This window comes from Gymnoscopelus microlampas (genome assembly GCF_963454915.1).
Source record: "Gymnoscopelus microlampas genome assembly, chromosome: 22".
Lineage (NCBI taxonomy): Eukaryota > Metazoa > Chordata > Actinopteri > Myctophiformes > Myctophidae > Gymnoscopelus > Gymnoscopelus microlampas.
The window spans coordinates 16,833,424-16,849,811 of record NC_139959.1 but is presented as its reverse complement, the minus strand read 5'-3'; the positions used below and the strand labels follow the sequence as shown (position 1 = coordinate 16,849,811).

General features: G+C 41.9%; 1 protein-coding gene across 1 annotated transcript; it reads left to right on the top strand.

Annotated features, from left to right (window-relative positions):
- The first annotated feature begins 1,385 nt into the window (after positions 1-1,385).
- On the top strand, positions 1,386-12,002 carry arxa (aristaless related homeobox a). Its single transcript, XM_084048506.1, has 5 exons — positions 1,386-1,653; positions 2,926-3,508; positions 5,917-5,962; positions 11,074-11,402; positions 11,691-12,002. The coding sequence occupies exons 1-5, from the start codon at positions 1,437-1,439 to the stop codon at positions 11,965-11,967; spliced, it is 1,452 nt and encodes a 483-aa protein (XP_083904632.1). The 5' UTR covers positions 1,386-1,436; the 3' UTR covers positions 11,968-12,002.
- The last annotated feature ends 4,386 nt before the right edge of the window (positions 12,003-16,388 follow it).

The window sequence follows — 16,388 nt, the reverse complement described above, 5'->3', positions numbered from 1 at the left end:
ATGTATTATTATATTAATCGTTGAGATAGTTTTGCAGGTGCTGTCCGCGGTTAAACACAAACTCTGGCCCAGATTAATTTTTCTTATTCTAATTGGAAGACATATAGCAGCATATTATATAGGCCCTATATCCAACTGCATATCGGAATGGATTATTAGAGAATGCAAGGTTTGGTTATTAGGACCAAAGTATAGGAATTATTTCATTAGATTTAAAAAATATATATTATTGTTATTATTAAATATTACACTTTTACTCCACAACAATTATTTTAAACTTTAGTTACTTTGTAGATTTTGATTATTATTACAAAACATACATTAACCACTTCAGCCCTATATATATACATTTTGGCCATTTGAAAATAGCCGATCTACAAGCTATTTTCAAATGATTTTTATACATTTGAAAACTTGGAAATGGAACATTCTGCAATGCTATTATTATTTATGCTGATATTATTATTATGGTTGTTGTTGTTGTTGTTGTTGTTGTTGTTGTTGTTAATGTTAATATTTACCTTTTATCTTGAGTATGACAAATGTATATCCTAATTATAGTTATATTCTCTGCATGCTGTTAAATAATGTATTTCAATAGAGCGGTTCATTTAACTAAAATGTATGCAAAAAAACGTGTAGGCCGCACAGTAGTATTTAATATGGGTCTGTTCTCGTCGCTCTCAGCAAAATGATAATACAAAATAATAATATTAATAATAATACGACGTCGCTGCAGACAAACGAGTTCATTCCACATGGATGAAAACTCCATGTCAAGTTTTGCCCCTCCATTTCTCTCAAATTAACTTTAATGGCTAAAACACACACACACACACACACACACACACACACACACACACACACACACACACACACACACACACACACACACACACACACACACACACACACACACACACACACACACACACACACACACACACACACACACACACACACACACACACACACACACACAGGAGCCAATCAGGTGCACGGTAAATAGCCTAGACACGTCGGCGCGAGCGCGCGGACCCGAACGCAGTCTGTCATTAACGACGAGAAACTGAGAGAGTGAGAGTCTGAGAACGAGAGAGAGAGAGAGAGAGAGAGAGAGAGAAAGAGAGAGAGAACGAACGAGTGAGAGAGAGAAAACGAGAGAGAACCAGTGAGAGAGCGCGAACGAACTAGTGAGAGAGACTAAGAGAGAAAAAAAATGAACGAGTGAGAGAGAACGCGAGAGAGAGAGAGAGAGAGAGAGAGAGAGAGAGAGAGAGAGAGGACTGACTGGAGCCAACAAGTCAGAGGCAGCAGCGCGACGACAACAAGTGAAGAGAGAGTCTGGTGGGACTTCGCGAGAGCGAGAGAGAGAGAGTGACACCTTTAAGTTGCTCTCTGTCAAAATAAAGACCGAGCCGCCGCGTCGCGTCAAAATGAACGGTCAGTTTGAAGAAGAGGAGATCCAGGAGATCCGGGGAGAGCAGCAGCAGCGGATGAAGAGCAGGTCGCCCACGCTGCTGTCGTCCTACTGCATCGACAGCATTCTGGGCCGAAGGAGTCCCTGCAGAGTCAGGCTCATAGGAGCGACAAGTTTGACACTGACCGGTCATCTGCCGGACAGAGAGGGTCAGCTCCACAAGACAGCTGAAGGTAAAGAGAAGCCCGTTAGTTGTTGACGCGTAAACGCTGTTGTTGCAGTGCTCTTTGTTCGTTTATGTTATTTATGTTTATAAACCCAGGGGTCATCACCGACCGTCCTGGCTTGTGGTGAACATTTTTGTAAAAATACTATTCTTGCCATGGACATACACAATTTGACAATAATGTTACCAGAAACATGAAGAGCTATAGCCTTAAATGACCTTTACAGGTCTGTAGGCCTAACTCTGAGAGTGCACAAATGCATTTCTCTAAAATAGCAGATCTATTAGCTCATAGTGTGCAACTTGGTTCTGCGCTATGAGCTTGTAGCCTATCTGCTATTTTTGAATAGCCAAAGTATAAAATAATGGTTAAAGTGGTTAGAATTTGTGCACTCTCAGAGTTATGGGGGTCCTTGAAAATAAAAAGTTAGAGAACCACTATAGTGAACTCCTTATGGGTCATATACATCAGTGTCATACATATTCTGAAGAAAACCTGGAGACTGACACTCAGTAATTGGGTCTTATGATCAAAATAGGAACATTATATAATGTTATGTAAAAACACAAAAAAAACAAAAATTTGCCACGGACAAGGACAAGTCTTGCCATAGAAACATTTGTCCATGGACGGACACATTGATGACCAAATGTGGGTTGAATATATACAAAAGAAAAGAAAAAAAGAGCGAGAATACATATTAGGAGAACTGATGAAGCCTATAGAGTCTTGGGTTCTAAACGTCATTGTTAAACTTTTGTGGCATCATGGGCCAATTATGTGATGTGTGTGTATTGCCTAATTCATAACTCTTCTTCAAGTTCATAACTTCGAAAATCGTCAAACTGCTTTGATTGATTGATTGATTGATTGGTTGGTTGGTTGGTTGAATACTGTATTAACAGTTTGAAAAAAAAGCACAGAAAGAAGGCCACAGTTCTATAATATAATATAATATAATATAATATAATATAATATAATATAATATAATATAATATAATATAATATAATATATAAAATAATATGCTTTATCGCATATTGTGACCAAACGTGTATAGGGATAGGCTATATAGCTGCATGCTCTAGAGCTGATGAAAGATGCGCAAAGCAGGCCTGAAATGTTTAACTTTCTAGAACGGGGTCCTGAGGGGGGGGGCTATTCAAAAAATAGCAGATCTTCAAGCATCACCACATAGAACCACATAGAAAACAGCAGGAGCTGCCTTATTTGTTGTCCTTTTCGCATAAATAACGGTGTACACTCATTATCCTACTCAGGCACAACTAAAGGGTCTCTCGACACCGACATGCACCTGATGCCCCCAAAGCTCCGCAGGCTGTACGGCCCGGGAGGGAAGTCCTACCTCCACGACCACGGAGGAGAGAAGCTGGACAGGGAACGACTGCTGCTGGTGGACCAGGCCTGCGACAACCTGAAGATCAGCCAGGCGCCGCAGGTCAGCATCAGCCGCAGCAAGTCCTACCGGGAGAACGCGTCCCTGGGCCGGGGAGAGGGCGACAAGAGCCCCGGCGGGGAAGGCTCCGAGGAGGACGGTGGCTCCATGGTGGAGCTGGGGCCGCTGAAGTTCGAGGAGGACACGACGGGGAAAGAGGAGAACTGCGGGAACCCTGCGGTGGTCAGCCTTTCCCCGAAGGACGAGGGGGAGAGGGAGAGCTTGACCGCCGGGGACGGGGACGTGAGGGACGGGGAGGACAGTGTGTGTCTGTCAGCGGGCAGTGACTCTGAGGAGGGCATGTTGAAACGCAAACAGAGAAGATACAGGACTACCTTCACCAGCTACCAGCTGGAGGAGCTGGAGAGAGCCTTCCAGAAGACACATTACCCCGACGTCTTCACTAGGTCAGACATACTATTATATTATAGGCTGCCGATGTATTAGATAGCATGTGTTATAGCGCACAGATATTCATTTACCTTAATTTAACTTATACATTCAAATCATATTTCCTTTCTTGATTTAGATATTAGCCTATAAATAAAATGTATTATTATTAATATTATTATTATTATTAAAAACAAATGTGTATGATGTTATTAATAATACAGATTCCAGAACGAAATAATATTAATAATTAGGCTGTAGGCCTACTTATTTAAAATGTCTATTAAACAATTTAACACAAAATTCCCAGAAACAAAAAAAACCCAACACACAACATGTTGTGAGCTTGTAGATCGGCTATTTTTGGCAAAGAGATTTGGTGTTGAGTTTTGTAGACGGAAATAATATAGGCTATAGTTGCAATTCAGGTCCGTTTCACTAAGACTATAAATGGTTTAATTAAACGTAATAATTCCTTACATTTATTTAGGCCTATTTACAAATAATTATTTGCGATAAAGAAAAACATCACATGGATGCAAGTTTGATTAAACCATGGGCTTACATAAAAGCCTGAGCATAAATCCCCCTGTAATTCCATATAGTGCGTAATTGGACACTGCGGAGTTCGCACCTCATAAACGCGCCCGTGCCTGGCATGAGGGAACACAATGCGTCTAAGTGGAAACACTAAGGTCGTTTAGCTACATTTATCCCTCCCCATTGTTACACATGGCATCCATATTATTCTCATAAGAATTAGCGCAGTGGCTCTCAACCTTTAAAGCCTGGGACCCCCTAGAAACCATCATATTTATTTGAACCATGGGGAACCCCCACCCTGACAAGCACTTGGAATGTAGGAATTGGGGCATTCAATTTAGTTTGACTCGGTTCCACAGATAAATATTGTGAAAATAGTAGATCTACAAGCTCACAAGTGAGCATGTAGATGGGCTATTTTCTCAATGTTTGCCTCTTTCTTATATTGACAATTTGCCCAATATTTGACCGTTTTCTATATTTTGTTGATGACTTTTGATGCAGTTTATGGTCTTTTGCTTTTCTTTGGTGTTGAAAATGTCTTAAAGGTCCTTAAAATGTCACTTCACTGTCACCTGGGGACCCCCCAAAATATGCTGGGGACCCCCCTGGGGGTCCCGACCCACAGTTTGAGAACCACTGGGTCTAAGTGGAAACACTAAGGTCGTTTAGCTACATTTATCCCTCCCCATTGTTACACATGGCATCCATGTTATTCTCATAAGAATTAGCGGATCCGCCGGGCTCACATTACCAATTTGAGGCCTCCACAAGCTCAAGGGCGCTTACACATCTCTCACACACACACACACACACACACACACACACACACACACACACACACACACACACACACACACACACACACACACACACACACACACACACACACACACACACACACACACACACACACACACACACACACACACTCTATGGAATTTGTTGCTCGACAAACCACAACACACAACCACAACAAAATGTAGGCTACTGTAGCCACTATATTTTAGACTCATATACTCTCTATATAACTATATTTATTTTTTATATAATTACATTCTAGGCTAAACTACATCTCTGATGTTATTTCAAAACACTACAGCCTGCAAAGCATGGCAGTTATGCACACGCTGTTTTTTTTTTAAACCAACATAGGCTACTAAAAATACACCCCAAAAAAAGCTATTTGTCGTTTGAGTTGTATTATTTTTCACCGTATTATCCCAAATTTGAACTGAATTGATTTAATTTATTTCCAGGGGCCTTGATGGTCTAATTTGCGCCACACCAGCCCATATAGGCTATTTCAGGGAACGTCAATTGCCTTGTTCAGATGTCATTATTTCAACCATTATGTTGTTACAGTGACAATCACTTTCTATTCTACACATCCAAGGCAGAACATAGAATAGGCTACTATACTGCGTCTTTCTGTGGTTGGTGCAGGCAGGAAAAACCTATTTCCATCGTCTATTGTTGACAGCGAGCAGGTGTTTGTTTGATTGATTGATTGATTGATTGATTGAATAGCCTATACTTTATTTAGCAGTTTGCGAAAAAAAAAGCACTGGAAGTACAGTTCTATACAAAAGGATGCTAAAAGGATTAAACCCAAGAAAGCACTATATGGCTTGTTTCCATGGGATCCTGTGTATTCTATTCATCGAGACACTTTATGACAGCCAAATATACAATAGGCTATATGCAAAAACATCATATAAACGATAATAAAAAAAGAAAAATATGTACAGTAAACAGTTCGGGGGGGATTTCTGTAGGCTTGGACCTTTTACAGGTGGAGAAAGAAACAGCAATTCTACATCGCTACCAAATTGTGTCTTATAACCACGTATATCCGTTTTTCTTTCTTTCTTTCCTTCAGAGAAGAGTTGGCGATGCGTCTGGACCTCACTGAGGCGCGTGTGCAAGTAAGTGGCCTTCTGTTTATTGCTCTAACTGAAAGCTTTATTTAAACACAATAAGCTGAAACACAATAAGCTTAACTTAACCCATGACTCTCGTAAACAGAGAAATCAGAAACTATATATCCTCTTAATGTTTTATATCCCCCTGTAAAACGTCAGCTCTCTATCTAATCTACGCTGCCTTAGATAATACACGGTGATATGCGTCTCTGGCCTTGAATCGACGGTATAGGCCTATTTGAGACCGTAATTTATGACTCTGAAATGTGTTAAATGGCTCCAATTGCTGCAGCCTTTTTCCTGTTATTGAATGTTATTACCGCACGATTGGGGACGTTTTAGTGGCAATTAAGCCAACGCTGGAGATTCATAAACGCTCACTTAGTGGCTCCTCCGAGTCCGAACAAATACTGTTGTATTTCCTGGGATACAGGACTGTTGCTTGAATTCACATCAGATGGGGGGGGGGGTCTCTGAGGAGAGGAGAGGAGAGGAGAGGAGAGGAGAGGAGAGGAGAGGAGAGGAGAGGAGAGGAGAGAGAGCAGTGGTGGTCAGTATTGCCAAGTCTGCTTATTATAAACGACTTTGGGCTTATTTTTCTGTGAAGTTGCTTGTAAATATTGGTGGTTGCGGTTTTTTTGGGCTTGTTTCTAAAGTGTAGTTGCTTTTTTGGACTTGAGCTTCACCATTTTTTAAATTACTTTAACCAGTGGTTCATGTCATGGACCCCCAAATTAATATGCATTTGTTAACCCCCATCTGGAAAGGTTTTGTGCCAAATATTCCACATTTTACTTCAAGATTTCTTGAAAATAGCAGATCTACAAGCTCACAAAGCATGGCGTTGAGCTTGTAGATCGATCGGCTATTTTCCATGTAGGCCTATACAGTATATAGGTTTAAATTGCTTATAATGGTTGCTTATTTCTCTCGCAAAATCTGGCAACACTGGACAAAGTAGGCTACTCAACCTCAGTACTTGAGTCAAATACCCCTGTCAAAATTCTTACTTGAGTTAAAGTAGGCCTACTACTTGCTTTTAAAAACTATTCAAGTATTCAAATGCTGTATAGTGAAAACAGCAGATCCACAAGCTCAAGTGGCATCGCAACACTTTGTGAGCTTGTAGATCTTCTATTTTCACAAGTTGATATATATCAATATCAGAAAGCGTGGGGGGTGTAGAGAGAGAGAGAGAGAGAGAGAGAGAGAGAGAGAGAGAGAGAGAGAGAGAGAGAGAGAGAGAGAGAGAGAGAGGAGGGAGGGAGGGAGGGAAAGCGCGGGTGGTGGAGAGAGAGAGAGAGAGAGAGAGAGAGAGAGAGAGAGAGAGAGAGAGAGAGAGAGAGAGAGAGGGAGGGAGGGAAAGCGCGGGTGGTGGAGAGAGAGAGAGAGAGAGAGAGAGAGAGAGAGAGAGAGAGAGAGAGAGAGAGAGAGAGAGAGAGAGAGCGAGAGAGAGAGCGAGAGCGAGAGAGGGAGAGAAAGAGAGAGAGAGAGAGGGGGGTGTAGATAGAGAGAGAGAGAGCAAGCGAGAGAGAGAGAGAGAGAGGGGGGGTGACGGGACGATAATGCTATTTGATTTCCCATTATGTGATTGCAATAGGCCTGCATTGATCCGATGCTTTGCACTTGGGAACGAATAGGAGACCATTAAAGGTGTTTGCTCCCCCCCTCCCTCCCTCCTCCGCCGCCACTACTCCATTCAGAGCATGGCTTGCATGCAGTGTTGCCAGATTTTGCGAGAGAAACAAGCAACCTCCTGGTCTATGAAAACAAGCCCAAAAGAAGCAACTTAGGCCACATGATCACTTTAAACTGTAACCGGAAGCGTCGCCCCAAAACACGCTCACCCCCATTTTTTTTCGCAGGCCAGCGGTTCTTGTGTTATTGTATTTGTTGACATAGTTTGACTGAGGTTAAGTTTAGGAACAATGTTAGGTTTTGGCACTGTTTTACTGAGGTTACGTTTAGGAATAAGGTTATGGTTTTTAGGCATAGTTATACTGAGGTTAAGTTTAGGAATATGGTTAGGTTTTGGCACCGTTTTACTGAGGTTATGTTTAGGAATAAGGTTAGGTTTAGGCATATAGTTTGACTGAGGTTACGTTTAGGAATAAGGTTAGGTTTAGGCACCGTTTTACTGAGGTTATGTTTAGGAATAAGGTTAGGTTTAGGCATATAGTTTGACTGAGGTTACGTTTAGGAATAAGGTTAGGTTTACTGAGGTTACGTTTATAAATACCAGGTGAATACCGCCGGATTTGCCCCGGGGCGACTGTGTTTTGGGGCGAGCGTTTTGGTATTCCTTATCGGATAATTGAAAATAGCAGATCTACAATCTCACAATGCATTGTGAGCTAGAGATTGGTTATTTTATTATTTTAAAAATAAACATTTTAACCACAATTTACACAAACCTGGTATGGGGGGTCTCTGGCACTAAATGTTTTCTGCAACAAAATACAAATACATTAATTAATTTGGGGGTCCTTGACATGGAAATGTTTAAGAAACACTGGTTTAAACAACACGAAGAAAGCCCATAAATAAGCAACTATACTTTAGAAACAAGCCCTAAAAGCCGCAACCACCAACCAATACAACTTTACAGAAAAACAAGCCCAACGTTGCTTATAATAAGCGGACATGGCAACCCTGATTGAGAGCGTGTCTTGCATGTCCAAACCTCGGGCTCATAACCAAAGAGACAGTTCAAACATACGATGGTTATTATGGCCGACGGTAAAACAACAGATGTCGCTTTTAGGGGACCGCAAGGTGAACAAATCACTTAACGGGCGCCATCAGGAGGTGATAAAAACTCATAAATTCCCCAGGGGCCATGTAATGCTAAACAGCCCCTCCGGGAATAATGCTGTGTGTACAGTGTGTGTGTGTGTGTGTGTGTGTGTGTGTGTGTGTGTGTGTGTGTCTCTCTCAGTGGTGGGAAAAGTACTCACCTTTTTTACTTGAGTAAAAGTATCAATACCACAATGTAGAAATACTCCGTTTGTAAAAGTCTGGTATTCAGAATTTACTTGAGTAAAGGTACAAAAGTATATATTAATGTATGTTTATTGTTTTGTAATAATAATCAAAATCAACAAAGTAACTAAAGTGTTCAAATAGTGGAGTAAAAGTACAATACTTTCCTAAACGTATTGAAAATTGATAATACTCCACTAAACCAAAACTTCAAAATTGTGCTTAAGTACAGTTGGGCCTACTTGAGTAAATGTACTTAGTTACTTTACACCGCTGGTGTGTGTGGTCACTGACTGTCGCTCAAGTTGCCCGTTCAATCACCTCTGCTCGTGTTGACATTTTGCTCATTGTGAGACACACACACACACACACACACACACACACACACACACACACACACACACACACACACTGTTTCTGCAGTGCAAACTGCTGCAACAAGGGGATGCGTGGGAAAGTTAAATAAACGCTCCCGGATGGAAGTCAGTTTGTTTCTACGATTCTAAGAATTTTAATTTAAAGCGCATTAATTGCCATTTTAGAGCCAGTTCAGTTCAGCGGCTGTTTTATCCAGCTTTTGTTAACAGCCGCTCTTAATTATCTCTCCCCACCCTGGCAAAGCCGGATCTGAAAGGAGCGAACGGGTTTAATTAGCTATAACGTTAGACGAAAGGACTTTCCCTCTCGTGTAATTACTGTTGACCTGTACACAGTCTGGTGGCCGCCACCTGCAACACAGCAACGGTTAGGGCTACCTGTCAACAATTGACACTGGTTAGCCTACTGTTTCCCAAACACTGGGTCGGGACCCATTTGTGTCGCAGACACATTTGTAGGGGTCACGAGTAAATGTCAAAACATAAAATAAAATGAAATAAAATATATAAAATCAACATTTTTCATGAATTACATGTTTTAATAAATACAAGAATAAAAATATAAGAAATTCCATAAATTAGAAAACAAATGTTTGAGCAGTACTCACATGATCTACATGCCCTGCTATTTTTACTAGTTTGGGTACCAGGCAACCATCTAATTTCTCCTTTGGGTCTTGAGCTAAAACGTTTGGGAACCACTGGGCTATAGCCTATTCAACATGGTTCTCAAACATTTTCATGTCAAGGACTCACAAATTGATATCATATCAATTTGCATATCGATGATATGCAAGGCTATTTGGCCACAGACACCCATCTGAAAATATCTTGTGGCAGGTACCTTCATATAAGAAGTGTAGGCCTATAATAGGCAAAAAAACAGCAAAATAGCGAAAACTGCAGATCTACAAGCTCTCAACATGTTGCATTGTATGCATTGTGAGTTTGTAGATTGTCTATTTTATCTACTTTTGACAATTTCTTTGACATCGTTCTTTATTTTAATTGTTTCCATCAGGATGGGGGACTATTATTTTAGCGCTTAGCACACCTGACTGCACCTTTAAACCGAACACAAACATGTTAAACATCTATGTAAGCAGGCACTCAAAGCAAGTGTTATTATTTTAACTGTGTTGAAAACCAGTACATTTGAGTGTTTTAGAGATACACTATTTTTTCTCGGGACACCCAGCTTGAAACCGAGACAATCCCGGCCAAACCGGGACGCATGGTCACCACAGGTTATTCCCCATGGGGTCAATAGGCTACAATGGGACATGGACATGGCTGCATTGATGTCAGCACCTCAAATAACCTTTTTTGATTTAAGTCAGTGGTTCTCAAACATTTTCATCTCAGGGACCTGCATTTGGTGGGGTCCGGGGACCCCCAAGGGTCCTTGAGGTGTTTCCAGGGGGTCCACTCCCTAGCACTAATCAGTTTAACCACTTTACCCTATACATTTATACTATTTAAAAAAATCTTGAAATATTTTGAAAATGTGTATAGAATATTTTTGAAGCATTTTAACAAAACAAATCTTGTATGGGGGTCCCCTATCAGGAAATATTTTCCGATGGCGGTCCGTGGCCAAATACATACTGTATTAACTTGGGGGTCCTTGACATGAAAATGTTTGAGAACCATTGTGCATACAATCTAGCTAGCCTGCATGAGCCAAATGGGACTTGTAGTATTCAGTGTTTTTCTGCTGCTCTCTCACCTGTGCGCGATGGTGTCCATTCTCAGGTGTGGTTCCAGAACCGCCGGGCCAAGTGGAGGAAACGAGAGAAAGCCGGGGTGCAGGTCCACCCGTCCGGCCTGCCATTCCCAGGTCCCCTGGCAGCGGCCCACCCTCTCAGCCACTACCTTGACGGAGGTCCCTTCCCTCCTCATCCTCACCCTGCCCTGGAATCCGCCTGGACGGCCGCGGCAGCTGCGGCCGCCGCCTTCCCGGGACTGGCACACCCACCGCACAACGGCGCGGGACCCCTGGCCACTCCGTTAGGACTGAGCACCTTTCTGGGCACAGCTGCCATGTTCCGCCATCCGGCTTTCATTGGACCCACCTTCGGCAGGTGAGACGATCCCAGACATCCCTCCCCCACTGGGATGCAGCAAATTCCCAACCTGTGGGGCCAGGGTCCACTGTCTGGTGGGCTGTGAGGACATTGCGAGTGGGCCCCCAAAATAATTGGCAAATCACTAAGATTTTATTGATTGATTTGTACGATGAAGTATGTCATAATTTACAAAACATACGCTGAAATATGGAGATTATAGGACAGGAGACAAGGTTTCTGACTGACAGCCACGGTATTTTTTTCTCATGCTTAACATCCTTCCTGGCTTGCTCCATCTATCAGACTCTTCTCCAGTATGGGCCCACTGACGAGTGCTTCCGCCGCCGCGGCCTTGCTCCGGCAGCCCGTGCCTCCCGTGGAGAGCCCCTCCCACCCGGGCCCCATCCTGTCCGACCCGTCCTCCTCTTCTTCCTCCTCATCCTCCACCACCACGGTGGCTGCAGCCGACCGCAGGGCGTCCAGCATCGCCGCGCTGCGCCTCAAGGCCAAGGAACACTCGGCTCAGCTCACCCAGCTCAACATACTGCCTACAGGAGCCCCCGGGAAGGAGGTGTGCTGAACACTTCACACCAGCTAGCCCCCCCAACCCACCCACATTTAACCACTTAACCCCTCTAGACTTAGTAAACTGGACCCCGAGTTGGCTCTGTACTTGGGACCGCTTTTTTCACCCCCCCATCTACACCAAATCATTTCACCAACGTGTCACGTTGTGACGCGTTGTGAGCATGCATATCTGCTATTTTTGCCTCCCATGAATTCCCAAAAGAATATGGATGCTGGGGTTAACGTGGTTAACACCCAAACCCCTCTTGTCCCCCTTCATACTCCTGGAGTCAGAGCAGTAATCTCATCCGGACGAGCCCCCAAAACACAGCAAAGTCCTCGTGTTCATTTACTCTCCTGGTGTAAAATGTTTTTACACTCTTAACCACTTAAACCCTATAATACTGTACCATAATTGAACGGTGTCCTCCAGGGCTCTATACTAGGTCCAGTCCTTTCACCCCTTAACTAAATCTCTTTGCCAAAAATAGCAGTTCTATTAGCTCACAAAACATTGTAAGCGAGTGACGCATTGTGAGCTTGTAGATCGGCTATTCTTGGCAAATGTTCGCCCCCCAGAATAGGGATGCTATTGGTTCATGTGGTTAAATTAACACAGAGTATTTTGTTGTGCACCCCTCGAAACCTCATACACCCCCCCCCCCCCCCCAACAAAATAGCACGACCAAATTCAGGCAGAGCACTGCCTAAACTAATGTGTAAGTCAGATGACTGCTCACTAGTCTAAACCTGGTTTAAACCATGTCGTCCATTCCACCCATGAACCACAAAATGCCAGACGCCAGAGGATTAAAACCAATCCCACCAACACACATGCACGCATACGCACCTGCAGTACACGTCTCTGAGTTGTAGGGTCCAGTGATTTCAATTAATTTACAATGTCCAATGTAAAAAATCAAAACAAAAAACAGGATCAGGTTGAAAATTTGAGATTGAGTTTTATGACCTTCACTGAAAATGTTACTTGTTGGTTGAGATGTTTAGTGGTCGCAATATTTTACACGCTTATGTTTTATTTTATACAGCTAAATTCCCATGAGGGGTTATGTCACGTGCGTGTGTGCACACATCACAAATACACCTATATGCACGGGGAGATAAGACCCAGGAACCAAAGGGGATACAAAGCTTGCCACTTTGAATCTGGACATGAGTGCTCACCATATTACTGTTACTTAAAACAAAACCGAAACCAAAGGAAAACTGTCCATAGACCTTCCATAGCCTTTTCACAAGCCTGCTTCTAAGTCTTCACTTCTCGTTTGTCTGCTAGTCAAACTCAACCCTACTGTATTCTTAACCACTTGAACCCTAGCATTCATATTCTGGAGCGAAATAGCAGATCTACACGCAATGCTTTGCAACGTGATGCGTTGTGAGCTTGTATATCGGCTATTTGTGGTGAATATATTTGGTGTAGAGGGGGGGAAATGAGGGGGCCTAACGTAGATCCCTGGGGGACTCCGGTCAACGAAGTATATGGGGTTTAATTGGTTAAAAAAATGTTTAGCTTTCGTTACATGTCAAAATATATTTTGGGGGGGGGTGTTATACCACCTACAATATTTCTGCGCCAAATACTTAAACTGATTATGACATTGTTTTTTAAAAACGATACTGGCCTAGTATCTTATGTTTGAATTTGTTGTTCAGCACTTAATAATAACTAAGGATTTGAATTTCCACTGAGTTTGACTACAGGACAAACATGCCAAGTTGGGATTTGACCAGTGTCTCTTTTGGCTGAACTGTGCAAGAGAAAAACTGTACATATTGTGTAAAAACAAAACAAGAAAAAAAAAGGGAGGGTAAAAGAGGCAACAAAGAAAAGGTTAATTTTCAGAACAGGGTCAATGTATATTTGAGAAGAGACCATGTTTTGATCAGTTGCACTTGGTGTAGTGTTTTATGAATGTTACCCTGTGTAGAATTTCTCCCGTGTTTATGAAATATTAGGTTTTTAGATTATTAATTATTTATGTCATATCTGTTTTCCAGACGAACTGAGTGATGAGGACAGTTTTGTTTTCTTATAAAGTGATTGTACATTTCCTGGTTTATTAATGCTAATTTGAATAAATTACACTGGTAAAATGACTTATTCTTTATTTCAAATTCCATTAGGACTGACATAGGCCCAAACCAGGAAAATATGTGAAATAGAATATTATATAACTATTAATAAAAACTGTTATAAAGAACCTATGTCTTTTGTCTTACATTACCATAAGAATAATGTTGACCTTACCCATTATCAACTCTTAACCACGTATGCCCTATTTTATACTTAAACATTTAAAAACGCTGATCTATAATTTTGAGCATGTCATTATAGTCAAAATAGTCAAATAAATAAATGAAAAAAAAAAAAAGTGATCTGCTATTTTCCGAAAGATTCTGAACAATTTCTAATGTAATGGCATGCCCAAATACAAATACAATTTATAAGGGCACTGCTCTCAGTGAGCTATGCACATAATTACAAGTATATAACAGAATTTCGAAAATACACTTTCGTAAAACAGGCTAGCTTGTCTATAGATAGCTTGAATACAAGGTTTAACGTTCCGTTGTGCCTTTAGGCCAATGAATGGGGTGGAATGAAAACATACCGGAGGAATTTAGCATGGGAGAGGTATATGGGAGTGGCCCGTTTTACAATGAGCCTATGCTCATTGTAAAACGGGCCACCTTGAATAAATAAGCGAGAAAAAGTATTAGGGTCCTAATGGTAAATATAATTCCGCGCGCTGCATGCGTCTAGTAGTCTCTAGTGTGGAGTTGACAAAATACAGCCCATATATTCATGGCCTAATCCTAATCCCCCACATGCGAAACGCGCGACAAAAGGCGAGGGTTTTCAATTAGATCGCCCACTTTATCTGGGAAGGCAAGGGGGCCCCTTCACAAAACTTCCTTTAACATCTTTTAAAGGCGCTAAATTGGTCTTAACATCTGTAATGCCATGTCGGTGGAAGCGAGTCCCTTTGTCATTAATGAAGTAACAAACCACTTTATCAAAAAGTCTTTCTGTGGACTCCCCCCCCTCCCCTCTCTTCACCCCCCACCTTGCAGACTTAATTCCAGTGTTGCCAGATTGTGTGAGAGAAATAAGCAACCAGGTCTATGAAAACAAGGCCAAATCTATAATTCATCAGCTATTTTCAAAACAATCTTGGAGAAAAGGTGAAAAATGTGAAATATTTTCTAACAACACAAAATTGGTACGGGAGTCACTGCTGGCACAAAACATTTTCAGATGGGGGTTAGTTAGGGGACAAATAGGCCTACATATTAATTTGAAAATATTCGAGAACCCACTGGCTTAGATAATTAATTTAAAAAACAGAAACAAGCCCAAATAAGCAACTACAATTTAGAAACAAGCCCCCCAAAAAACACAACCACAAGCAACCTTACAGAAAAAGAAGCCCAAAGTCGCTTATAATAAGCGGACATGGCAACACTACTTAATTCCTCCAAATCCCCCCATCCATGCACAGAACTTCTTCACGTTCGTTTGACCCAGTCTATGCAGCACAAAACAACCACATCGCGTGAAATTACCCTGCCGGATTAATTTAGTTCCCTTTATTGACTGCGTTGAAAACCATGCAGCTCGTATTCGGCCTCATTTTTATAGGAATAAAGGCTATTGGCTAATCACTCAATTCACAACACGCAGTAATTAGGTAAGCATGGGCCTATGAGGAGGAGAGAAACAGAGCCTGATCCACCTGACTAATGTAGCCTAGGCCAGTGGTTCGCAAACCTTTTCATGTCAAGGACCCCAAAAATGATATGTAGCCTATTTGCCCGCGGACCCCCATCTAAAGTTTTTTGTTCCAGGGACCCCCGAAGCAAAGATTTGAGTTACAAATGTTTACTTAACAAATATATATATATATATTCAAAGGTTTGCATACATTTTCACAATTAAAAAAAAAATAGCTTGTATTTCTGCTATTTTTGAATAGCCAAAGTATAAAAGGTTAAAATTATTGTGATGCTACATTAACATATTTTGCTGGGGACCCCCTGGAACCCCCCCAAGGACCCATGGGGGTCCCCGGACCCCACTGTGAGAACCAATGTCCTAGGCCAGTGGTTCTCAAACTTTTTCATGTCAAGCCAGGCAAGGACCCCCTAAATGATATGCATTTGGCTGTGGACCTCCATTTCAAAAAATATTTTGTGCCAAGGACCTCCAGAAGCAAAGATTTGAGTAAAACAAAAAAAGATACCGGTATAGAGGGAGGGCGGGGTACGTTGTGCCACGGGGTCAGTAGTTATTCTCCATTTAAGCCAATAAAATGGCAAATCAAATGCTTTCAATCAGTTTTCTGACCTCTTTGGAACGCCCCTTCCGGGTCATCACGCCTGCAAACATGTGCAAAGCTGATTCCACTT